This window comes from Dipteris shenzhenensis, chromosome 7 (genome assembly GCF_047967505.1).
Source record: "Dipteris shenzhenensis isolate YYH24624 ecotype China chromosome 7, Dip_SZ_1.0, whole genome shotgun sequence".
NCBI lineage: Eukaryota > Viridiplantae > Streptophyta > Polypodiopsida > Gleicheniales > Dipteridaceae > Dipteris > Dipteris shenzhenensis.
Window position 1 is genome coordinate 27,542,233 of NC_141602.1, and position 26,795 is coordinate 27,569,027.

Sequence of the window (26,795 nt, forward strand, 5' to 3'; positions counted from 1 at the left end):
TGCCCGTTTTGGGGCCTACCTAGGGCCGCCACTAGGCCGCCTTTATGGCCCTAGAGGCGCCTTGGTTGGGCGCCATTTATGCCCCCAAGCCTGGCCATGCCCACCGACCAGCCAATTCACCAAACCCACCCTAGGTCGGCTGTCTAGTCGGCCACCCCCCTCCCTTCTAGTCGGTTACCTAGGACAGGGGGTATATAGGGCAGTTCACTTCAGAGTTGAGGTTTTCCCCCAGCAAAGGACAGGTTTTCTCCTGAGATCCTTGTGCAAGTCTCTCTTGTTCTCTGACTTTTCCTGTTCAGTTTTGTGAGTAGCTCTCTCTCTCTCTCTCTCTCTCTCTCTCTCTCTCTCTCTCCATTGTTGTCCAGTTCCGCTGCACTTCTCACAGCACCATCTTGTTCAGTTATGTCGCTTGGACAAAGTTCCTATCTCTATTTATAATCGTGCACATGCATCAATCGACATGAGTTGGGACTCAGGAGATCATTGCTATATGGCACATTTGGAGGGCCAAATGTATGGAGGCACTTGACAAAGCTGAAGTTTACTAAGATCAAACTTTAGCTAGTATCTAGATTGAAATTGTACATACTTTGAAGGCCATCTAGTCTAGGATGGAAGGGACTTCCAAATCAGCATTGATTAGGAGGATGAATTTTCCTTACGGAATGGAGAGAGAGCTCTTTTCTTTCTGAGTCCCCCTTTCACTTGGTATGGCATTTTAGCCACAATCTGTGTTTTTCCGTTTTGCATGATGCATAGATTTCTTGAGTTTTTTTCATTCACACTTTTGAGACTTGCACTCTTAGGCAGTTTTTCATACTTAAAAGAAGCCTTTCACATTAAATAGATAATAATAATAACACAATAAGTAATTGCTCAAGAACAATTTGATGGAAACGATTTTCAAGAGCTTCAATGGATTATGAAACAACGAGTCATAAAAGGATGAAGGGAGTAAAATTAGATGAGGGTATCACCATTACTTATATGGGATCACATAAAACATCGAAGCGCAGTTGTTCTACCTTCATAACACCAATCTCGTAATGTGTATGTGTGTGTCTCTCTCTGTGCGTGCGCGCACGTGTATGTGTGTTGACCGAGAGAGAGAGAGAGAGAGAGAGAGAGAGAGTTCATTAAAGTCTAATGAAGACCGATGGGTCTATGAGACTGATAGAAAGCCTGATACAGTGAACCAAATGGGTAGAGCTACTAAATGAGCAACCTAACCCATGCTAGAAAGCTATGTAGGACATAGTCAATGTCATCATCATCAATAGCACCATAATCAGAGTCCTGACTAACATCATCATCATCCTCGCGGCTCTACGTCTGACAAGAGCCACAATGACCCCTGTCGGCTATGCGCTGGCCATCCCATGATCATGCCAGAACCTACCCACTCCTCTACAAAGCGGTTGACCTCCATGCCGATCATGATGGTCCTGTTGTTTTTTGGACTCATGGGATCCTCTGCCTTGCGGATAGGTGTGATGGTATTAAGGGTCCACGTGTGTGGGAAACCCATTGAAGAGCTTTGCTAGGATCGGGGCTAGGATGCCAATCCCGTATGCGACAAACTCAATGCATAAACCCTCATGCTCTTTCACTCAGCTGTTATGAACTACGTCCTTGACACCTCCCTTGGTGAATAGGGTGCAAGTGGTAGGTCGTGGTGTGCAAAAGAACAGAAGTGGGCTGATTGGGGACCGTCATTAAAGGAACCTCTGCCAAAAGTCCTTGGAGTTGTTGCTAAACAAAATGTTCAATAATTTCTCCTCGTTTCAACAGACGAAGGCTTGTTTCTTCCGGCCAACTAGACGACGGTATTCATGTAGTATGTGTGGTTTGCTCGGAAAGCCATGCTTGGACTCAAATTGCGAGCTTCCCAATCAAATTGGACATGATGGGTTTTAAACCATTCAATGCCCAACAACAAGTCTACATGATCCAAGTGCATAACATAGCACTCCAAAATATCCTCGTAGGCTTGAATCCGGACAGAAAGTCGATCCACATTGCGATCCCAAAACTGCTTCCCAACTAGAAGTTGCATCTCGTAGGTGTGATCACTAGGCGTCGTACTTAGTTGTAGCTTCTACACAAGTTCATGATTAACAAAGTTGTGAGAACTCCCTGGGTCAAAAAGAATGTGAATCCGTGTCCCTTGGATGTCCCTTGGATGTCAAAAAGAGATCATGGGGGCCAAACAGTGAATTATTAAAAGAACAATCACAAGAATGAGGGCGGGTGAGGACATTGACACAAAGACATGTCAAAGTAGTCTGAGCGGCCGTCTTTGACTTCGCAGGTGGTCCTTTGATCTTTGGTGTAGGTCCATGTAAGGCTCCGGGCCTCTTTAGGCAATCAGCCCTGGTATGCCCACACTCCTCACAAATGAAGCATCACCCTTTCTTCCGAAGCCAAAGCGAACGGAGGAAGCACTCCTTACTACCCTTAGCGGATTTCTGCTTCTTCTGAGAAGGAGGATCAGAAGATCTCAATTCTTTGGTGCTAGTAGCTGCATTGAAGAACGTTCTCTTGTTCTTCCCCTGGGTCTCAGGTGTAGTCAACTTCTTGGTCAAGGCCATCGTATCATCATAAATGCACGCAAAATGTATGGCCTCGTTTCGGGTTGAGCTCCTATTGTTCTTAACCGGCAACGTGTATGAATCGGGCAAGTTGGCCACAAAGAAACCCAAAAGGGTCACATGATCCATCTTTGTAGCACGGGTCTGAAGGTCACGGATTTCTGGAGATAGGTCTCGAAAGTGAGGCCATATCCAAGGCCTTAAACTTGGCCACAATATCATAGTCATCTTCCTTTTTTAGAAACTCGGTTCCAAAGGCTTCTTCGAACTCTGCCCAGGTGGATGGCGGAGGCCTCAATTCCTTCCACCAGAGTAGAGCCTTCCCGGCTAGGTATCCAACTGCTAACTGTATGCGCTTGTCGTGCGGGTAGGGTTGAAAATTGAAATGGACCTGCTTTATGGAGCCAGGTATCCACAACCTCTTTCTTTCAATCCTTCTGTTCCCCTGAAAATCGTGCTGGGGTAATATTGGGCCCAAGAACAAATGCCATCGCATCCATGTGGGTCAAGGTTTGAAGCTGGGACTGCATGGCAACAATTTGCTGGAACAACTGGTCATGGTTCGAATTTAGGAGTGCAAACTTTTCATCCAATCCCGTAAGGAATTGGTTGAAAGCCTCCTTTCTAACCAAATCCTCATAGACATCACAGTTGTCCCTTTCAATATCCCGTTCAGAATTGGGGGAGGGCTGATTGGAATTAGATATAATCTGACCCGCCTTAGGGAGGTTACTTGCATCAGCCATGAAAGAAATGAATAAGGGAATACCCAACCAAACAAGGCTGTAAACTGCAAGACCTGGCACAAACTTTGATTGGGGAGGACTTATCTGGCGCACGAGCTGAAAGCAGGCTGCTCAGCAACAGCAAAGCTGTTCGAATCCTCGGCAACAGAGCTGAGATGAATGTGCAAATCCCCTGGCCCTGCTGACAAACCAGCTTATGAGCTGTCTCGGCTCCCAGACCAGCAGCCAGGTGGCAATTCGTACGGCCAACAGCAGCAAATAAGCAAGGGAAAGATGGCAATGAGTGAGCGGTGGGGTGGCAAGAGGCAGGGAGGAACGATGCAAGCTGGAATCCAGATCTAGAAGGAGGTGGAGCAGTTGCGAATCAAGAGCTGGCTACCAACGGAATAAAGGTGCCCCTTTTGAACGCAGAATTCATGAGCTTTTAATCTGATTGGTGCCCTAGCTTTTGAAAAGCATGACCCGCCAAATCTAGATGCTTGCTTTTAGGGTTTGCTTGGCGAAAAAGCAAAGTTGCTTTTTTGCCAACTCTCCTCAATCTGAGGGAGATTTCCCTCTCTCTCAGGGTTGATACTTGCATGCAAGCGCATCCCTGAGCTTTCCCTGAAAACTTGACCTTGAGCTTCTTCTCCCACTCAAAACGCATCTCTTACTAGGTAAAAACGATTTCCAGTCACTCACAAAACACACATGCCATCCTTCCTCAATTTCGCTCCTTCCTCTCCAACGGATTGATATCCTAGCTCCCTAACAAGCACCAACTGAACCAGGATGCATCTTCCCACAGCTAGTCTTGTGCGCCTAAGCACACGTCAGATACAATCCGTGCACATGACATCCATGGATATCGAGGGGTGATCCCACAAAGTCGATATGCGCCACAAAGCTGCTAGGTGTACCTAAGTATCTATGAACCATACAACGAGGGGCTGCTCTCTGTTGGGATCTCTCCCCACTTGCCATGCTCCCACAATAGTATGGTCAGGGATCCCTAAAGTGGTCGCGACAAAGGTAGTCATGTCATCCATCGATATGGTGTCTGTCCCTGAGATCCCACTGACCGTAATGTTGAGAGCCTTATTGGCCCTCTTCTACTGTTCCAAAAGGGTAGCCGAAACGGTAGATTTTCGGGGTTCCCGCTTCACCACATCTACCCATTTGGATGTCTCTGCAATGGCCGGTTGCATGGGTGGCTATCAAGTCTCCATTGTTGCTTGCTGGTGTGCCCCCCCGAAGCAGTACTTAAAGAAGACACCACCTCCGTGAGCTCTACGATGTCTTGCTTGAGATCTTGAATGCGACTAGCATGCTGTTGCATAAGAAGTGACTGCTCCTAAGTGAAGCGAGCCTACTCCTGTGTGAAACTGGTCAGCTCCACCCCACACGCATGAAGCTATGTACCTCCATGTGAAGAGACTCCTAGGCCTTCGGTGGGTCAACTCGTGGAAAGCGCAATGCCTCAGGATCTCAAGCTAGAAGGGGATTGGTACAAAGTGGGGCTGGTGGCATTCTAGTGAGCTGAGCAGATAGAGGAGATGTTTGAGACAATGATGAGGTGACCCCAGTTGAGTACTGCAAGGGAGGAGGAGAGAAAAGAGTAGTACTGTGAGCCAATGCAGGTAGGGCCCTGGAGACTGCGAGGTAGGCGGTGAATCTGGTGTACCGACTGTACTAACGATCGATGTGGATGTCGAAGTCAAGGACCCTAAGATGGATGTCAATGATGCTACCAACATGGATGATGTAGAGTTCTTCACTATTGCTTTGTTGTCCACTCCTAATCCGCTCCGATTAAAGCGTGTGTTTACATCCTCTACATTCAATTGCTTCGAGTTCTTGCCCTCTTCTTGTTTTTCCCTTTGTCCTTGTCATTCTCCCTTTCTCCTTTTCCTATATTTTTGGCATTAATTTGGTTTTGTGTCCTTTGGAAGATATGTGAAGCCGCACGAGCAATAGCCCCTTATAGGGGCCTGCCAAAAATGAATTGAAGCAGAGAAAGGTGGGGGAGTAGGCAGCGGATGTAGGAGGGGGTGAGCTGCTAAGGAGAGCAGCAGAGAGGAGGCGGGTAAAGGAGGGGATGGAAGTGGGCAAAAGGTGGCGGGACGAAGGGTGACTATAGGGTGGCAGGATATGTTGAGAGGGCGAAAGGGGTGGGCTGCAAGGGGTGGCGGATGAAGGTGCAAGGGTGGTGGGGGACAATCGGGGCTGGAAGGGGGTAGAGCAGCCGGGTGGAGAGCGGCCTGCAAGGGCGGAGTGGCCCTAGAGGAGAGCTGTGGTGGGGGCGGCTAAACTCTGGCGGGTAGGAGGCAGCTAGGCAAAGCAGCTTGCTAGGGTAGTGGGCAGGAGGAGCACCCGGTAGGCCCAGTAACGGGAAGATGCGTAACGGCCAAGCGGGAGAGGACAGGGGGCAGTGGCAACAATGGCTGCAGGGCCGCCAGAGGCGTAGCGGTGGAGTTGCAGCGGGGGCTGTAGGGCAGGCAGCGAGAGAGGTGGCGGAGGAGTAGCAAGAAGCAATCGAAGGGTCAATAGAGGAGTAGCGAAGGGCAGCGAGGGGGTGGCAAAGAGGAAGGGGGGAGAGAGAGAGAGAGAGAGAGAGAGCGCTTATTATAGTCTATGGAAGACCGATGGGTCTATGAGACTGTAGAAAACCTGATACAAGAAGCAAAATGGGTGGGGCTACTAGACAAGCACCATCACCCATGCTGAATGCTAAGTCCTAAGTAGTCACCAGGCCATGCCGGATGGCCAGTACAATGAGGCCTCGCAAGGTGTAAATGTCAACGGGAGCTCGTGAGGGGGCGAGGTCGTGCTGATGCATAGCCAGTGATGGAGCGCTGGCGACTGCCTATGGGCGCTCTCCGTCTCGATCTCCTGGCAGTGGCTCTCTGCCTAGCCAAGACTACTGTAACACCGGGGGGAGAGAGAGAGAGAGAGAGAGAGGATTGTGATTACGAGACAACCCAAACATTTAAAAATAAGAGTTCTTAGGCCTAATGGCAATCTGAGGTGGAGAACGTCTAGCAAAAAAATCTAACTGCCAGGCCTTAGAGAAAAGTGCTATGTGCAGTCTAAATAAATACAACACGCCATGCTTGTAATTTTAAAAGACAATGGGAAGTACAACAAATTCAGATATTACTGCATTAATAATACACCTTCTATGCATCATCATACCTTGCATAAAAATCATGAATGAGTTCTCGAACTTCTGGCACTAGCTCCAGAAAATTTCTGAAGTTAATATTGTCAATTACTTTGCTCTGTACAATCCCAAACAATTGATCGAACATGAGTGTAGCCCAGATAACCCTACGGAGTATAAGTTTATAGTTGATTTTAAAAGAGGTGAAATTGAGAGACCACTTAAAAGAAAAAACCGGAGACAAGGACGAAAGAAAGACCTTAAGCTCTGCCCTATCAAAAGAAGCAAGAGCACAAAGCCCGCCATAAGTTGCCACATCTTGGGGAGCAATTACTTCAGTGTAGCCAATCCCAAGCTCAAAATTCGTATCCACAAACTGCATGCACAAGTACAAGAGACAACCACGGACTTATAATAGCATCTAGTGCAAAACATAAGAGAGAATTTGCTAGATAGTATATAAAAAAACTACAGAGCATACGTAATCAAATATCTGAGAGCAGGCCAAACTCAAAATGTGAAGGCAATACAAAAACTACAGTCTTTCAACAACAAGCTTCTATTGCAACATACTTTTGAAAATTGTATCATATGGATGTAAAGAGCTACTATCATTTCGATAGACCTTTCACACAGATTTTGTAGGGTCTCAAGCGAAATTTATTACAATCCCATCAGCTGAGGATCAAGACAAGGAGAGCCATAGGCAGGCCTAGAGAGCAGCGAATCTGCATGCTATGCACACTGTGGAGGAGGTGGAGACAAAGGAGCACATCTACATGCGGCATGCCCGATCTACTATGGAATTCGTGGACGATAGCACTGTCTTTTTCAGGAGCGGCACGATTCCGGGCCCCTTTCTCAGCTGGTCCACTTTCATGATCAGGTTTGCATTGGTCTCTACCTGATCAAGATGCGACGACACAGAGAGACCCTGATGAGATAGGTCAAACAGCAAGTGATGACGTGGCAAATGGGATAGAGCTAGACCGAACACAACGACATGTCACAGACTTCTAAAAGTTCAAGTCAGCCCCAGGACATAGTGGAGTGGAGGAGGAGGGCTGAGATGAGGGCAGAGAGGATTAGCAAGAAGAGACGACGTGGAGTAGAGGAGCCAGAGACGCATGGACCACACACAAGACATAGGCTGACCAGAGCACATACAATGGAGGTCCAACCTATCTCAGCTCTGCTCATATGGGATTGTCAGAGTCAAGGTGTCACTCTTGATATGACTGACCAGATACAAAGATCACGGAGGCCACACCCCCGACGCAGCAAGAGATGACTCGGTAGGGACAGATACGACACATCATCATATCCCACCGGAGGCCTGCCATGGCACCACGATCATAGCTAATAGTTGATCATATAATCGATCACATCTCCTGCCCTAATGATTTTGTAGTTTTGATTTTTGAGTTCGAGTTCTAGTACTCGAGTTTCTTAGTATAGCACTCAGCAAAGGCCATAGAAAGCTCTTGCCTCAGCCCATAGTGGCTTGTATGAGTTCCTTATGCTTTTGTCTCATAGGCCCGTGAGGCCTCCCCAAGATGTTTACAAGGAGGTTAAAGAACAAGAAAACAGGGCTGCCAATACCCAGGTTGTATGACTAGGAGGGCTGCCTGAGCGCTGGTCTGCTGGTCTGTTGGAGATGGGAGCATGAAAGAAAAGATTAAGGATACAATCCCCCAGATTGAGTGGGATTCAGAAGGTATAGATTATGTCCTTCAAAAGGGGGCACAAGCACTAATGGTTTTTAACGACAAGAGCAAGGTTCTCAAACAAACTAACAAGCTGAGAGGCTCTAGGACATGGATCACAAAGGAGCTCACCTCGACTCATCTCAAAGCAAGAACTACAAAGTTGACAAAAGTGAAAGAAGCTTGAAACTAAGGAAAATGAGCTGTTCACAGAGATGGGAAAGCATTTATCAGAGACTTCAAATCTAGACCCAAAGAATCTCACTTTTAAACTGATGTAAATACAGGTTGATTATCTTTATAGTAGATCAAAATTAGCCTATGATAATCTCAGCGATGTTATATGCACTCCCAGAAGTTGCAATGTGCAGTATGAGACAATACATGATAACATCATAGAGTTCTCTAGGCAGGGAGATACCCTCCTTCTTGGTGACTTCAATGCACACACAGGAGATAGACAGGTGGGCTTGCTTGACTTTGCATATGATTCCCTCATAGTATAGGAGCTAGATGTAGCAGAGCTCGGGATAGTGAGGCACTCAGCGAATGTGACAAGGTATGGGTGACATCTACTAGAGCTGGGCGCAGTCCATGAAATGACCATATATAATGGTCTCCAAAGATGGCCATCATCTGGCACGCTCACTTGTGTGCAAATCCACTTTGACCGTGCCCATGATGCAATTTATGTGAGCCACCTAGCCTAGGAGCTTCCTGCCATACTTGGAGATGACATAGATTCTTGCCCATGCCTCGGACACCCTTGTCTCAATGGTACAAGACGCTGCCACCAGATCCTTCCCCACGACCCGCTCTGCACAGGTCCCACTTGGGAAGATGCCTCAAAACTTCTAGTTCGACAACGAGTGCAGAGAGAGGAGAACTTACCTCACATGTGAGCAAGCCTTAGGCCACCTGACGTCAGTTGAGGCACAATGGATCTCACGACAATTGACACATCGTAAGAGGCGGGTTTTCCTCACACATAGGATGGATGAGGTGATTAAATCATTCCAAGGAGGAGATCCTACCATCGGATGGGGCTTTTATTGGAGGGGAAGCCGCCTATTCCCATAACAGATCCAAAAATTTTGCGCACATATGCATGCTCCCTTGCATTCCGGCGGCTCCATAGCTGGAGAGCACAGGATCATGAGGGACTGCATACTGAGCACTTCGCACATGGACAAGAGGTCTTGGCTCCTGTTCTAGTGTCGATGTTCAACCACGTGGTATGTCACGGCTTCTCAAGTGCTTGGAGCACTACCATTATTGTACCAATAACACAAAGTAGGGGACCCCACCACACTCTTGATTGGCTACACCTTGGCCAAGATCTATGGATCGTGCTAGAGAGGGAGATCAGCAGCCACACAGAGTCTCATGGGTAGCGAACTCTCAAGCAGGCAAGATTCCGTAGAAAAAACCCCATCCTAGACCGCATCTTCACCCTAAGGGCTATTATTGAGGCGGCGAGGTTGAGACATCAAAAAGTCTACACTTTGCAGACTTTTGGAAGGTCTTTGACACTGTCCCACAATCCTCCTTGATCAGAATGCTACAAGAGATGCAAATTGCAAAGATTATGATTTGGGGGGTGATGAGCCTATACAAGTCTGTTAGAGGGAGAGTCCATGCTCCGCCTATCAGATGGGGTTGGGGTGAAGCACAAATTCCCCCTCTCACCGACTCTCTTCGGGCTTTACTTGATAAGATCACATCCTTTATAGACCGCCGCCTAGGAGGCGAGGGATCATTACTAGCTGACTTGATGATACAGATACTACTGTATGCAGACGACATAGTCCTGATATCTTCTTCAACGAATGCATTGCAAAGACATCTAGAGGCCCTAGAGGTGTTTTGCAAAGAGAGAGACCCGATAGTCAACCTTGGGAAAACCAAGATTATGATCTTCAACATCTCACAAGCTGGGCTTCACCAACATAGTTACACTTATCGAGGTGAGCAAGTGGAGATAGTGCAGCCCTAAACCTATCTAGGGGTAGTATTCACGAGGCCGGTTTTCACGATGACAGTGTAGCCAGAGTGCAGCTTGGCCTAACTAGAGAGGCAGTGCTTTTAGGGACCACTTCCGAGATCCGCCAATCAAGGGCTGGCTTTTCAACACCCTTGTGAGACCGATTGCCATGTATGCAGCACCCTTTTGGGGGAGTTACCTTCCTATAGCAGAGTGGAGGAGATTTGAGAGGCTACAGGTGACTATGAATCCATGATGATTTCCGCGGAATAAGCCCTTAGTTCCTCATCAAATAGTATAGGCAGAGTTCGCCATGACAACTCTCCCAGGTTGATGCCATTTTTCAAACAGAGACATTCCTCCACAGGGTTTGTGCCCTACCCACGGCAGATTGCTGATGTTGGCACTAGACTCATCCAAGCGACTAGCAGAGAGAGGGGTTAATATAGCATGGTATGCACATTATTCCACTGCTTTGCCAGTCACGGTATCCAAATGGACCGGCTTCCCCCCTTTCAGTACAATATGGATGCACCGCCCAAGTCTATCCCACGAGATGAGAGAACCGTATTATACGGTTAGAGATCTCCTCCAGCTCCATACATCTCGGATTGGGGGGGGGGGGGGGGGATCAAAAGCTCCCTACCAAGATCCAGTTCTATCGCAAGCACTTCTTGAGAGTATCACAGGATGGACTCATCATCAGACCCTAGTACCTCAAAGAAGAGGAGTCCCACATGCATTGAGGATCGCCATTGGGCAGATGCGGTTATTGAGGAAGGCAGAGGTGCACGGATACTAGAGAGCATAAGATCTACAAATTATGCACGTTGGGGGAGATTGAGACAGAGGAGCATTTTCTATGCACCTACCCGGCCTACTATGAGATCAAAGGACAATATCATTGCCTCTTTCAGGACGGACACAGCTTCGGTCCACTTTCAGGACGACTGATTCACTTCCATGACCAGATCTGCATTGGGCTCTATCTAATTGAGGCGCAACGACACAGAGAGACACTACTACAACATATCAGAGAGAAACATGAGGAGACAACACCACAAGCTATTGAGACAGATTGAGCACAGAAGCATGTCTCAAATTTTTTTGCATTTGAGTTAGCTCCAGGACACTATGGGATACTATCGAGTCGAGGGACATAGAGACCACGCGTGACACGAAGAGCGGCCCGAGCGCATACGATCATGGTCAGGCCTATCTTAGCTCTCCTCAGAGGGGATCGCCAGAGATGAGGCATCACTCTTAACATAGCTCATCATATCCTCAGATTGAGGAGACCACGGTCCGCGAGACAACTGGAAAGACAAAGATTCGCGATATCCTTGCAGCCCATCAGAGAGCCACCACGGTGCTGGGTTTCAACTTCTGAGCCTCATCTTTCAGTTTGAGCCTCAGCTTTCAATTTGTGTTTGTATTTGACTTTTGCATGAGCTCTTTGAGCTCCTTGGCTTAGTATAGCAATATAGTACTCCGCAAAGAGCCCTAGCACGCCCTTTGCTTCATATCTTTCTTTTTTTCTTTCTAATACTCTGAGATGTAGTAGCTACTCTCTTTTTGGTGTGTACTTTAACTCATGGCCCATGAGGCATTCAATCTCCCTCCCTTCCTCCCTCTCTTGTGCGGCAGAGATTCCCTTGTGCGGAAGGCCAAAGATCAGCTACAGTTGATGCCTCAGGACACCGAGCACAGACACGCATCACTGATTTTTACGCATCCGAGCTAGCACCAGATGAGATCGAGGGGGAGGAGCTCGAGGAGATGAGAGCGTTATGGATCAGCAGTGAGACTTGTCACCAGGATGTGACTGGACGAGAGACGCAGAGACCACATACGACACATGGGGCGACCAGAGTACACAACAACTGAGGTCCGACCTATCTCAACCCTCCTCAGAGGGGACCGCCAGAGACGAGGCATTACTCTCGATGTAGCCCATCAGATACAGAGATCCAGGAGAGCGCGCCCCCCACCACCATGGGAGACAGCCTGGCAGACACAGATACGTGAGCTCTTTGCATCACATCAGAGGGCTATCAGGGAGTCAGGTTATATAGAGCATGCACATGTACTTGAAGCTCTGGTTCTGAGCAGTACTTAATTACTCTTTTTCCTACTTTATTTTATACTTGCTTTTTGCATTTTTAGCACTTAGCACTCATCAAGGGCCTTAGTGAGCCCTTTGCTTCAGCCCACAGTGGCTTGTATGGGCTACATATATTTTGTATATTGTCTCATAGACCTGCGAGGTCTCCTGAAGACATTAACACCTCTCTCTCTCTCTCTCTCTCTCTCTCTCTCTCTCTCTCTCTCTCTCTCTATATGTATATATATATATATATCTACATCGCAATCCCCAACTAGGAACATGACCCAGAACCCATGGTTCAATGATGGGTGTCAAGAGATAGATCCCACCTCATACAGAAGCAGGCCCTAGGGTTGCGAGGATCAAGGCACAACGGATATCACGCAACGTGACTCGCTAAAAGAGATGAGCTTTCCTCTCAATTCGAATGGATGAGGTGATCAGATCCTTTCGAGGGGAAGAACCCACCTTTGCATGAGGACTCCTTTCTGAGGGTAAGTCACCGATCCTATGTGACTTCGCTCTACGATGTCCTAATACAGGTTACCGCTGACTTGCCCTCCTTACCCAAGCACATACACATCCTCTTTGTTCAATGCACAGAATGTATGGGCTGCGCTACATCGGCTCCGCAACCGGAAATACATGGATCATGAGGGGTTGAGGACGGAATACTTTGCACATGGGCATGAGATCTTGGCTCTAAGATGTTTTATCATACCGTATGTCATGGCTTTCCTCCTACTTGGAGCTTCACTACTATTGAACCGATACACAAAGCATAAATACAGGGAATTACCGCACACTTATGATAGGCCATACACTGGCCAAGATATATGAATCGATGCTAGAGCGAGATATCGACGCTTCTATAAGACACATAGGCAACAAACACGTGTTGGGTGTAGGAAGCAATGGAAGCCAGAAGGAGAAAAACGATATGATGTAATAGATTATTGCAAAACTAATTGTGGAGGCTCAAAGGAGAGCCAACATAACAAAACCCTAGCGCTAACTACCCTAACTGGACTAAGTGTCCTAACTGACCTAGATGGTACATAAACTAATTGTACCAATAGTCCTAATTGACTATAACTAGGCCCACAAGGCACATACCAAGGTATAAGTGGCATCTATGGATAGCCCATGAGATGGCCTACAAACTCCCCTCCATGGTATGGGCTGAAGTATCCCGAACATGGCTCAAGATACCTAAATATCTAGTATCATGGTTGCACATGTTCATCCCGTAGGGATATAGCAACCTATGACTGTACATAGTACAACAGATCAAGTTACCAAAGGTACTAAGTTTAAAGCTTGCCGAAAAGCCTTAAACTTAGATCAAGGTAGAGCCTTTGTAAAAAGATCTGCCAAGTTGTCTTCAGTGGGAACATAAGACAACTCAATATCACATGTTGATAATCGCTCTCTGACACAGTGATAGTGAACCTCAATGTGCTTTGTGCGAGCATGGAAAACCGGATTCTGTGCAACAGCCAACGCACTCTAGCTATCAGTGAAGATGACAATAGGAGCAGTCTGACATACACAAAGATCTGCAAGTAGCTTCCGAAGCCAAACACACTCCACTGTAGCTGTAAAAGCTGCTCTGTACTCAACTTCACAGCTAGAGTAGCAACTATACTCTGCTTCTTGTTGAACCAAGAAACACATGAAGTACCAAGCATAAAACAGTTGCCACTATGTGACACACGAGTGTTAGAACAACCAGCCCAATCACTATCAGTGAATCCATGCATGACAAGTGAAGTATCAGGCCCATAAAGAAGGTCTGCCTTTAAGATATCTGAAAACACGCTTCATGGCATGCCAATAGTGCATAGATGGGCTGTGCATATATCTGCTCAACTGTGAGACAGCATACTGTAGATCAAGTCTCGTATGGCATAGGTAAATCAAACAACCAACTACCTGCTAATAGAGAGTGACATCACATGTAACGTTGCCATCCTCACAAGAGAAGTGAAAACCAGTCTCTAATGGTGTGGATACTGGCTTGCAATCCTCAAACTAAAAACGCTGCAAAAGCTGTCCAATGAACTTGAATTGTGACATCAAAATGCCCCCCTCACTGCTAGCAAATTGAATCTCCAGATAGTAGTGCAGAAGACCAAGATCAAACATAGCAAATATCTGTTGTAAATCAATTCTAAAATCTGCAATTTACTGAGCATGTGTCCCAGTCACAAGCATGTCATCCACATAAAGGACTAAAATCAACAAATCTATCCCACGCTTGCAGATGTAGAGGGTAGCCTTTGTAGGGCTGTTCTGAAATCCGACTGTGAGCAAATGAGTATAAATTCTCGAATACCAAGCCCGAGGTGCCCGCTTCAATCCACAGAGGGCCTTTTTCAAGCGGCATACCTTGCTTTCCGAACCTTCAACCTCAAAGCGAGGAGGTTGGGAAACATAGACCTCTTCCTACAAATGCCCATGAGAGCTTCGTCCTTCAGCAAGGTCCTTGCCTTCAGGCTCCCACACTTGTGAGCCTCCTACTTGGGCTCTGATACCATGTTAGAAATGACCCAATAGAGGGTACGCACAGCAGAAGACTTATAGTAATGCCCAGGAGCTCACACAATGTGCGTGTGGGGTGTGGAATCACAAACTTCTTTACTTAATGTGCATAATATAGATGTGCATACTCAACAATAGACAATGAACCAGCCAAATAGAGAAACCACCAAAATATATATTTCCGTCCAAAACTATGGACACAATACAAGAGAGATAGATCCAAAGTCCCACCAATGGTGTGGTCCTCTGATCTAACCACAAGGTCCTCCTCCTATCTACTGGCTATCTCTAGACTCGAGCCCGCGTGCTCCACCTCGAGCATCTGTAGACATTCCGTCCAATGTGTTCTTCTCCACCTTACTGGGTGGGCAGCCCATGCCAAGCTTTGTCTGCAGCACACAGGTGTTAGAAACGAGAGAGTGAGAGCAAGATGCAAGAGAGCTGAACGTAGTACTTGCAATAGAAGAAGTGACTGATACAAGAAGTGGGATGGGTTTTGTCTAAGTGACAAAACCTTATCCTTCACTAACCGTAGTTAGTGAACTAACTGTGGTTAGGGAAAAAAACCTCTAAATGAGGGAAAAGTGCCCCTAACCTACATTGGTCACTGCTGAATTATAATAATAATTCTAACACCCCCTTGCAGTGCCAATGTCATGTACAAGGAAATGATCAATCACCAAAAGGATATAAGTTCAGGGCACTACGAAATGCCTCAAACTTTTCACGTGGAAGTGCTTTGGTGAAGATGTCTGCAACATTGTCATGTGTTGACACATAGATCATACTGATCTCTCCTGCATGCAACTTCTCTCTGACATAGTGATAGTGAACCTCAATGTGCTTCGTGCGAGCATGAAACACAGGATTCTTTGCCACTGTTATAGCACTCTGACTATCAGTGAGAATCGGCAAAGGACCCTCCAATGAAAGATGAAGATCAGCAAATAAACGACGCAGCCAAACACATTCAACTGTCGCTTTGAAAGCTGCCCTATACTCAGCTTCACATGAGGAGGTAGCCACTGTAGACTGTTTCTTGCTCAACCAAGAAATGCAAGCATGTCCTAGAAAGAAACAATTCCCACTAGTGGACTGCCTAGTATCATAGTCTCCAGCCCAATTTGAGTCACTGTAAGCATGCATCTGCAAGTCACCCCCCTTGGGAAACATCAAGCCAAAAGATTTTACCTTGCAAGTAACGGAAGATGCGTTTTACAGCCTGCCAATGTATAATCTTTGGGCTGTGCATATACCTGCTCACCTGAGAAACTGAAAACTGAATATCAAGTCGTGTATTGCAGAGATAAATGAGGCATCCAACAGCCTGACTATAGAGTGTGACATCAATTGATTCACCCACATCATGCATTGTAAGCTTCAGCCCCGGCTCCATGGGAGTGGACATAGGCTTGCAATCACGCATGTTGAATCTGTCCAAGAGCTTTTGAACATACTTGGACTGAGACATAACAATGCCACGTTTCTCTTGAATAAATTGGATCCCCAAAAAGAAATGTAATAAGCCCAAGTCTGACATATCAAATGTAGCTTTCAATTGGGCCTTGAAATCTGCAGTTACTTCCTCATTTGATCCGGTGGGCAGCATGTCATCTACATAAAGAATGATGACCAGAATATCCCTCCCATCCTTCTTAGTTGGACTATTGTGCAACCCCTTGCTAGTCAGAAAGGCATCAATTTTGGCATACCATGCACGTGGGGCTTGTTTCAGCCCATACAAAGCTTTATTCAGCTTGCATACCTGAAGTGCATTTCCTGAAATTTCAAAGCCCGGAGGTTGTTTGACATAAACCTCTTCCAACAAGTCTCCATTAAGGAAAGCTGTTTTAATGTCCAACTGATGAACATTCCATTCAAAATTTGCAGCCATGGCTATAACTGACTTGATGGTTGTCATCCTAGATGTAGGAGCAAAAGTCTCCTCATAATCTATGCCCTTTTTCTGAGCATAGCCTTTTGCAACCAGCCTTGCCTTGTACCGATCAACGGACCCATCTGGCTTTCTTTTGACTTTGAAAACCCACCGTGTACCTATGGCATTTTTACCTGGTGGCAAATCCACAACATCCCAAGTCTGATTTTTATTAATGGACTGCAACTCATCGTGCATGGCATTCATCCAATGCACATTATCTTTTGCTTCTTCAAATGTCTCAGGCTCCTCCTCATCAAGAAGAGTACCTGCATAAGCTAATTCAACTGAATGAGCTCCCTCCATGTGCCTTACTACACTACGAGTTCTTCCAAGCAATGGAGCTTCAAGCCTACTCTCCTTGAGAGTCTGAAGCAGCCAATGCGGGACTGTTTTGGCTGCGTGTATCTCTTGAATTTCTTGCCTGACAACTTCATCCACACCCTGAGGTTGTACCAATTCAGCGGGGGGCTGAATCTGTACTTGTGGAGCTGGCGGAGGTTGCTGTAAATTCTGATTTTCAGCGGGGGAACCAAATGTTATAGGAAGCATCCCCTCAAACACATCATCTGAAGAGGCCGGAATCTGAAATTCAGCATTTGTATATGCAGAATTTTCAGAGAATATGACATCTCTACTGACAAAAATCTTGCATGTAGCAAGATTGTAGAGACGATAGCCTTTGCTTTGTGAACTATATCCCACAAAAATGCATTTTAGTGCCTTATCTGACAACTTGTGTCTGAACTCCACAGGCACGTGGGCATATGCAACACAACCAAAAACTCTGAAGTGGTCCACTGAAGGCTTTCTCCCATGCCATGCCTCATAGGGAGTGATTGTCTTCAAAGCCTTTGTAGGAGCCCAATTTAAAATATAGTTTGCACACATGAGGCCTTCCAGCCAAAACCTGTGAGGCAACTTCTTACTTGTGAGCATGCATCTATCCATTTCCATGGTGGTGCGATTATTCCGCTCAGCTTTGCCATTCTGTTGAGGTATAAGCCTCACTGTAAGCTGATGCATAATGCCTTTTTCTTTCAGAAATGTCTCAAATTCATGAGACATGTACTCCCCCCCTCGATCTGTGCGAAGTGTCTGCACCTTGAGTCCTGTCTCATTTTCAACCATAGCCATAAAGTGTTTGAAATGCATAAACACTTCTGATTTTGCCTTGAGACCATAGACCCAAGTGTAGTTGGTAAAGTCATCTATGAATGTAACAAAATAGAGATAACCCCCAAAAGCAGGTGTCCTCATGGGACCGCAGACATCACTGTGAACAAGCTGCAATTTTCTTGTAGCTTTCACTGCACCATCCTTTTTGAAGGGAAGCCTATGCATTTTGCCAAGAATGCAACCTTCGCATGCATGAGGAGGAGGCGACTCCAAAGGAGGTGCTGCATCAACCATATCATGCCTCTGAAGTGTCATTAAGCTGCCATAGCTCATGTGCCCATACCTGGCATGCCACAACTCCGCATTGTGCATTGCAGCAGTGGGAGTGCTAACTGATAATGCAAGATGGGATCTTTTTTCATATAAATCAAGCTGAAAAAGACCCCGATACAAAGTGCCAGACAACCTCAAAGCATATTCATTTTCTTTGTCTCTGACTGCACACTTGCCATCATCAAAAACAACCTGAAATCCTCCTCTATTGAGTGAGGACACTAAAAGCAAATTCTTCTTTATACCTGGCACATAGAGTACATCTGATATTCTAAAATCTGTGCCATCAGTGGATGTGAGAATAATGTCTCCCACTCCACACACTGAATGAGAAGAATTATTTGCACAAGTTACCTTCTTCTTGGTGGGTGAAGAATGCAAAGTTACAAACAGATTTTTCTTGGACGTGATGTGCTTTGAAGCACCACTATCAAAATACCAAGTATGTAGTGTCTCATCAACACTAAAAGAGCATTCATCCTTTGAAGGATCGTAACTGCAAGTCAAAAAAGCATATGGGTCATCATTATTAGTGGCTGTAGTATCTGAACTACCCACTAAAAAATCTGAAGTGCAAGTCAAAAAGGGATAGTGCTCTTCAACCAAGTTGGCTGCAACATCTCCTCCGTCATGGCAATGTGGACCTGATCCATCTGATACAGCCATACCGGAATCCCTTTTCTTTTCTTTGGCTATGTGCTTCTTGCACTCTCCAATATAATGACCTGGCTTCTTGCAATAATGACACATGCCCTTCTTTTTCTGCTTGTTTGTATCACCCTGTGCCTTATAAGAAGGCTGTCCAGAATCAACTTTATGCTGATGTGTGGGCTGATGGGCATGTGGCTTATGCTGCCCTTTACCCTTGGGCTTGAACTTAGAGAGCATAGCATGCTCGCCAGCCCGGGTTGCCATATTTTTGCGTGTTTGTTCCTCCTGCAACAGAAGTCCTACCAACTCGTGAAAGGAGAGAGGATTGCTGCCCCCCCTCAATGACAAATTCAGCGAGGTGTGGAAACCAAGATAGGACTCAGGAAGAGAGTTCAGAGTGGTGGAGATCATCTCTGAATCCGGAATGACTTCATCAATGTTCAGCAATTGTTCCCTGAGATCCTAAAGCTTCGTGAGGTCAGAATTCATGGAATCTCCCTCCTCCATATGTGTATGGGAAAGTTCTCGCTTCAGAAAGGAAACTCTGGCATCCTTTCTTGCTGCAAACATACTCTCCAGTATTACCCAAGCTGCCATAGATGTCTTGCATGACCGAATATGAGGTATAATGAACCTCTTGATAGAAAGAGAAATTACTGAAAGAGCTTGTGCATCTCTAGAGTCCCATCTTTTCTGCTCTGCTATGGGAGCTCCTGGAGCAGCTGCTCCAATCACCTGTGCTGTATTTGTACCTCTACCCTTGCCTCCAGCTGTAGGAGTGACAGGTATAGGCATTGTATCTGGTCTTTCTTCATCTCCATTGACATAATCCCAAAGATTTCTGCCAACTAAGATATTTCAAACCATGAAACTCCACAAGGAGTAGTTGGTGCCATCCAACTTATTCTCCTGTGTGAGAACCCCGAACACCTCATTTGAGTTGTTCTCTGCCATTTTTGCCAGATAAACTCAGAAATACAGCAAACTGAACAAGTAAAGTCCCTTCCTGGGATGTAAGATGCACAAATAAAATCAGCAAAGAAAAATATGCCCACATTGACAAATACTGTCAGAGCCTGTCAAAGGCTCAAAATGCACCACAATGCTCTGCTCAATGCCCAAAAATCTACAAATAGAATCTGCAAAAGGTGGCAAAAGCCTGCAATTTGACTCGTACTGAGTCCAAAACTGTTTGCAAACTTCCAAACTTCCCTTTTACCTGCAAAATTGCAACCCAAATGCAAAAGCCCCAATTTCTTGTGGGAAATTGCATACAAAAGAGGGAAAATGGTCTGAAAGCCCCAAATGTTGCACAAATTGCAGTCTGCCTGCAAAAGCCCCAAATTTCACTGCAAAATTGCAGAGTAATTGCAAAAGCCCCAAATTTTTGCAAGAAATCGCAACTCAAAAAAGGGGCAAATTGACTGAAAGCCCCAATTTGCAATTTATCTGCAAAAAGAACCAAATTCCACTGCCAATGTGCGCAAATGAGCACACCCTCAATCCCAAAATGCACCTGCTTGAATCCACAGCCAAACAATGGCTCACTGCACAAATGCCTGACAAAGAAAATCTGTATATACCTTTGTAAGACTAGAATAAGTCCAATCATACAAATTTAGAAATTTTGTGGTTCTAAAGATCAAAAATCTACAAAGAAAATAAAAGAGAAAATGAAAGAGAAGAAAAAAGAGGTAAACAAAAACTTCTATGAAAAGCAAAAGGAAGACATACTTAGCAAGCAAAGCAACACTTATGTCGTCATCAGTGCCCAGGCATAAGCAGCTATACTGGGTTTCTAAAGACCCGCGGAGTCTCTTGGGCAAACCTAGTGCTTACTAAAATACGTCAAATAAACAAAAGAGAATAAAAACAAGAAATAAAGAAGAAACGAAGCAGGTGACTTAAGCAAAAATAAACAAGCAAGTCAAGAAACAAAAACTTCCAAAAAACTAGAAACTCTCTCTCTCTCTCTCTCTCTCTCTCTCTCTCTCTCTCTTATTTAAACATAAAAAGTTAAATGGCACTTTACACTTATGTCTCGTTTCTGCAAAGAGGCAAAAATACATTTCTAACTTAGAAAGCACAAGTATACTCAAACAAACTCTCTTTTGAAACTAAAAGAAAAACGGGCTATTCAGCTCCCCGCTTTTTGTTTTCAGCTTATGTTCAATCATTCTAAACAAACCTAAGGCCAAAACACCATAGATAAAAGACTTCATGTCTAAGAAAATCTGCTCCGAAACAAAAACTGCTAGAACAGAACTGTAGGAATCAACAAAAAACAAATGTATCCTGTACGGACAGCAACGACACTATTGACAATCCGTACAATTGTACGGGCTGCTGTTGTACAGATGTACGGCTCTTGCTGTACTGGTGTACGATTGCTGCTGCTGTTGTACAGAGGCGCATGCTAGTGGTGTTGTACGGATGTACGGCTGGCTGACGCATGACTGTACGGCTCTGTACGACGGTCTGCTATTAGCTGTACGACGGTCGTACAGCAAAGTTTGAAGGTACCTGGTTGTCGGGGGTACAAAGTCCGGTGGTAGCTGTTTAGAAGACAGCGCATGTACGGCGCTGTACTGCAGTGTACGGATTGCTCATGGGAGCAGTGTACAAGATGGCAACATCGCTACTCTGCACTACGGACGACGGCGCTTGTACGGACGGGAGCTGAGAGCGGATTGGCGCTGGTACAACGGTGCAAGAGCTGTACGAGGTGTACGACGAGTGTACCGGCTATACGAAATCAGTCCGTACAAATTGTACGGATGGACTGTACAGACGACGAGCTACTGACGACGACTTGTACGGACGACGAGCAAGAAGAGCATGGAGCAAGGTAGCTAGGCAGTAAGCTTTGCGGGCAAGGAAGCTAGGAGCAAGGTCTTGTTGCTCTGATACCAAATGTTAGAAACGAGAGAGTGAGAGCAAGATGCAAGAGAGCTGAACGTAGTACTTGCAATAGAAGAAGTGATTGATACAAGAAGTGGGATGGGTTTTGTCTAAGTGACAAAACCTTATTCTTCACTAACTGTAGTTAGTGAACTAACTGTGGTTAGGGGGAAAAACCTCTAAATGAGGGAAAAGTGCCCCTAACCTACTTATTACATTACATTGGTCACTGCTGAATTATAATAATAATTCTAACAACAGGTCCCTATTCCACTGCTCCAACCTGCTTGTGAATGGCTGCTCCAGAAGGTATGATGATCTCAGCACCTTGCTGCTCTAGAAGACAGCCAAGGTCCAGCCTCTCCCTAGAGCTAAGTCTGCAGCACCTGTTGCACTCTCTCACCTCCTGTAGATAGGCCCAGAGAGTAGGCTTTCTGCTCCTTTCTGCCCTGGAACTGCTGGCTGCTGGATATGAAATGAGGCCTGAGGCCTCTGCTTTTATAGGCCCCAAGGGGCTGGCAAAACCTACCGACCCAAGCCCCTAGATCTGGCCGACCTGGTCAGTTCTTCCTGCCCTAAAAAACCAACCTGGTTGGCTGCCCCTACCAGCCCAACCAGGGCCCTATATAAGGGTCTTTTCTAGGCCCTTTTTCAGCCTTTGTTCCAGGGATTCAGCCCCCCTGGCCAGCCCATCTCCAGGCCTGATCTGCTGGCTCCAACCAGACCCACCAGCCTCAGCCAATGGCCGACCCAGGTGCTGCTGCTCCCTTCCATGGTTGCGCCACCTGTAGGCTCTGTTGCAGGCTGTCCATCTGCACACAGATGCCCTCCACATAGGCGCCTTTGTCTGTGCAATCCCGCGCCATGTCTGCTTCCCCTGACTGACCTCCTGCCAGGTTAGATCCAGGACTTGCTGTCCCCGCCTTCTACTCCTTCCACAGGTTCTGTCCATTGCAGCCATGCTGGTCTCTTTGATGTGAGGTGCTGCCCATGTGGCAGCCCCCTCTCTTTCTTCTCTCTTGGGCACATCCTGCCCTAGGTCTCCCTCCCCTACGCTCTCCTCATTTGGGGGCTTACAGATGGGGAGGTGATCATTCCAACACCCCCTCTCACCGACACATCCAAGCCCAATGCCAACACGTCGATGAAGATGCTCCAGTAACTCCCTGGTCATAGTCCTCTGGAACTTTTCGATGTCGAAATATTTTCCTGGCTTTTCATCCAGTGGCTCCTGCTCCACCAGGTCTGGTTCCAGTTCCGCACACCATCTTGGTACACAGGTCCATCTTTGGTAGCACCTCCTGGCACCACCTCCTTCACTCACGTTCCCGCCTTCGAACTCGAGCAATCCAGCCGTCACGATCTTCCAGTTGTCCCCCTCATAATGAATGAACAACCTGGAGTCTTCTAGGCACCATGCTCTGAGAGTCTATTTCAACCCGTCCTTCCTTTGGCAAGGTCTGCAACCAAAGTACATCTCCAGATAACCTCGACCGGTCTTCCAAGCACCATGCTCTGAGAGTGTTTCAACCCGTTCTTCCTTTGGCAAGGTCTGCAACCAAAGTAAATCTCTAGATAACCTGGACCGCGAACTTTAAACGCACCTGACTGAACCTGAGTCACCCTCCTTCTCGCAAGGGCACAATCCTCCAGTTGTGGAAGTCGATTCCCTAGAGCTTCTGAATCAGGGTCGTCCTTCAACAAGGTCCCTGCCTTCAGGCTCCCACACCTGTGAGCCTCCTACTTGGGCTTTGATACCATGTTAGAAATGACCCAACAGAGGGTACGCACAACAGAAGACTTATAGTAATGCCCAGGAGCTCACACAGTGTGTGTGTGGGGTGTGGAATCACAAACTTCTTTACTTAATGTGCATAATATAGATGTGCAGACTCAACAATAGACAATGAACCAGCCAGATAGAGAAACCACCAAAATATATATTTCCGTCCAAAACTATGGACACAATACAAGAGAGATAGATCCACAGTCCCACCAATGGTGTGGTCCTCTGATCTAACCACAAGGTCCTTCTCCTATCTGTTGGCTCTCTCTAGACTCGAGCCCGCATGCTCCACCTCGAGCATCTGTAGACATTCCGTCCAGTGTGTTCTTCTCCACCTTACTACCTGTGAATCAGCCTAGGTGGGCAGCCCCTGCCAAGCTTTGTCTGCAGCACACAGGTCCTTGTTCCACTACTCCAACCTGCTTGTGAATGGCTGCTCCAGAAGGTATGATGATCTCAGCACCTTGCAGCCAAGGTCCAGCCTCTCCCTAGAGCTAAGTCTGTAGCACCTGTTGCACTCTCTCACCTCCTGTAGATAGGCCCAAAGAGTAGGCTTCCTGCTACTCCTTTCTGCCCTGGAACTGCTAGCTGCTGGATATGAAATGAGGCCTGAGGCCTCTGCTTTTATAGGCCCCAAGGGGCTGGCAAAACCTACCGACCCAGGCCCCTAGATCTGGCCGACCTGGTCAGTTCTTCCTGCCCTAAAAAACCAACCTGGTTGGCTGCCCCTACCAGCCCAACCAGGGCCCTATATAAGGGTTTTTTCTAGGCCCTTTTTCAGCCTTTGTTCCAGGGATTCAGCCCCCCTGGCCAGCCCACCTCCAGGCCTGATCTGCTGGCTTCAACTACACCCACCAGCCTCAGCCAATGGCCGACCCAGGTGTTGCTGCTCCCTTCCATGGTTGCGCCACCTGTAGGCTCTGTTGCAGGCTGTCCATCTGCACACAGATGCCCTCCACATAGGCGCCTTTGTCGGTGCAATCCCGCACCATGTCTGCTGCCCTTGACTGACCTCCTGCCAGGTTAGATCCAGGACTTGCTGTCCCCGCCTTCTACTACTTCCACAGGTTCCGTCCGTTGCAGCCATGCTGGTCTCTTTGATGTGAGGTGCTTCCCATGTGGCAGCCCGCTCTCTTTCTTCTCTCTTGGGCACATCCTGCCCTAGGTCTCCCTCCCCCACACTCTCCTCATTTGGGGGCTTACAGATGGGGAGGTGACCGTTCCAACAAAGCTGTCTTAATATCAAGCTGATGTAAGTGGGTAGGAAAGGCAATAGCAATGCGAATATTAGTGATCCTAGAAGTGGGAGCAAAAGTCTCCTCAAAGTCGATGCCATGCTGCTGAGCATAGCCCTTAGCAACAAGACGGGCTTTGTAACGGTCCACTAAACCATCAGCTTTCCGTTTGATTTTGTAAACCCACTTAGTTCCAATGGCATTCTTGCCATGAGGCAAATCACACAACTCCCAAGTGTTATTCTGATGGATAGAATCCAATTCAGCTTGCATGGCCTTCATCCAACAATCATTCTGAAAGGCATCTTGATGACATAAGGGCTCTTCATTGCATGCTGTAGCAACCAAAGCATAAGCAACAAAACTATCATGCTCTTACCGGACAGCTGCTCTCGTACGGGCTGGCAGAGGAGTGTCTTGTTTGCTGTCATTTAATGTGTCATGGAGCCAACGGGGACCTTTTTGGGCTCCTGAATTTCTGCTCTTTCCTGGTCAAAAGCCCTGTGCAAATGATCCTGATCAATGATAGGCATATCTAGCTGAATTTCTGGCTGCACATGTGGCTGCAAATGACTAGGAGGTACAACCTCAAATGGAACATCATGCTCAGCATCGGCATTTATTGGTGGAAATAATGAGCCAAATGAGGCTAATATGCAGGTGGGACATAAGGCTAAAATGCCCTTGTGAAGATCAGCTAGAGTGTCTAGACCGCCTGAGAGATTTGTTCCACGGGCAGACTATGTGATGCTTATTGATTGCAGGGAGCCTTCTTGCTACATGGAGGCTATGATGTGCTAGGATCAGCGCAAGTGGGAGTATGCTATGCAATTAGAGATGAATTAACTCATGGAAAATAAGACTTGGGACTTGGTTTCTTTGCCAAATGGAAAGAAAGCATTGCTATGTAAATGGGTCTACAAGATAAAGGTCACAAGTGATGATGTGCCTAAGTACAAGGCCCATTTGGTTGCTAAAGGGTTCAAGCAAGAAAAGGGTGTGGACTTTGATGAGATCTTCTCTCCAATTGTGAAGATGACCAGAAAATCTTGTTTACAGCAAGGTATGTTTGTAAAAAGTGCTCGCAAACAAGATGAAGCAGTGGAATTATGGCATGGAAACAAAGGCATCAAGCTGTCAAATATGTCAAGGGCATCAACAATGGGCTGTTTTTTACAGTCCAGCAAAGGCATAGTGGAAGATTCATCAAACAAAACATCCCAACTGACAAAACACTTGCCCATGCGGGGCTGATATAGCTGATAGCCCTTGCTCTTTGAACTATACCCAAGAAAAATGCACTTAACATCTTTATCATCCAAGCTAAGCATCCAAAAGTCCTCATGTGGAAAATGCGAGGCTTACGACCCGTCCAAGCCTCATAAGGTGTGATAGTCTGCAATGCCTTTGTAGGACATCTATTTAAGATGTAATTTGCACACATGACCGCATCCAACCACAACTTATTAGGCAAATGTTTGCCTTTCAACATGCATCTGGCCATTTCCATCACTGATCTATTCTTTCGCTCAGCCACGGGATTCTGTTGAGGAGTATAAGGCACCATGCATCAATGATTGATGCCACGGGAAGCCCAAAAAACAGCAAACTCCTTCGACATGTAATTGGCTGTAAGTGGGTTTATAAGGTGAAGCACAATGCAGATGGTTCTGTGAACAGATACAAGGCAAGATTAGTTGTCAAGGGGTATGCACAAACATATGGCATTGATTATGAAGAAACATTCACTCTAGTTGCAAGGATAGCAACCGTAAGAGCAATCATTGCTATGGCTGCATCAAAGGGATGGTCTTTACATCAGATGGATGTAAAGAATGCCTTCTTGCATGGTGATTTGCAAGAAGAGGTCTTTATGGAGCAGCCACCAGGTTATATTCATGCTATTCATCATGAGTTTGTTTGCAGGTTGAAGAAAGTCTTGTATGGCTTGAAGCAAGCACCTAGAGCATGGTCTGACAAGATAGGATAGTATCTTGTCACTATTGGCTTTCAG

General features: G+C 46.5%; 1 protein-coding gene across 1 annotated transcript in view; it reads right to left on the reverse strand.

Annotated features, from left to right (window-relative positions):
* The window catches only part of FUS6 (COP9 signalosome complex subunit 1), a 68,783-nt gene that overhangs the window by 7,920 nt on the left and 34,068 nt on the right, over positions 1-26,795 (reverse strand). Inside the window, exons 3-4 of the mRNA XM_087377471.1 lie at positions 6,739-6,855; positions 6,512-6,597 (exon numbers count right to left, since the gene is read on the reverse strand). Of these exons, the coding sequence (XP_087233597.1) occupies positions 6,512-6,597; positions 6,739-6,855 (203 nt within the window). The remainder of the gene's footprint in view (positions 1-6,511; positions 6,598-6,738; positions 6,856-26,795) is intronic.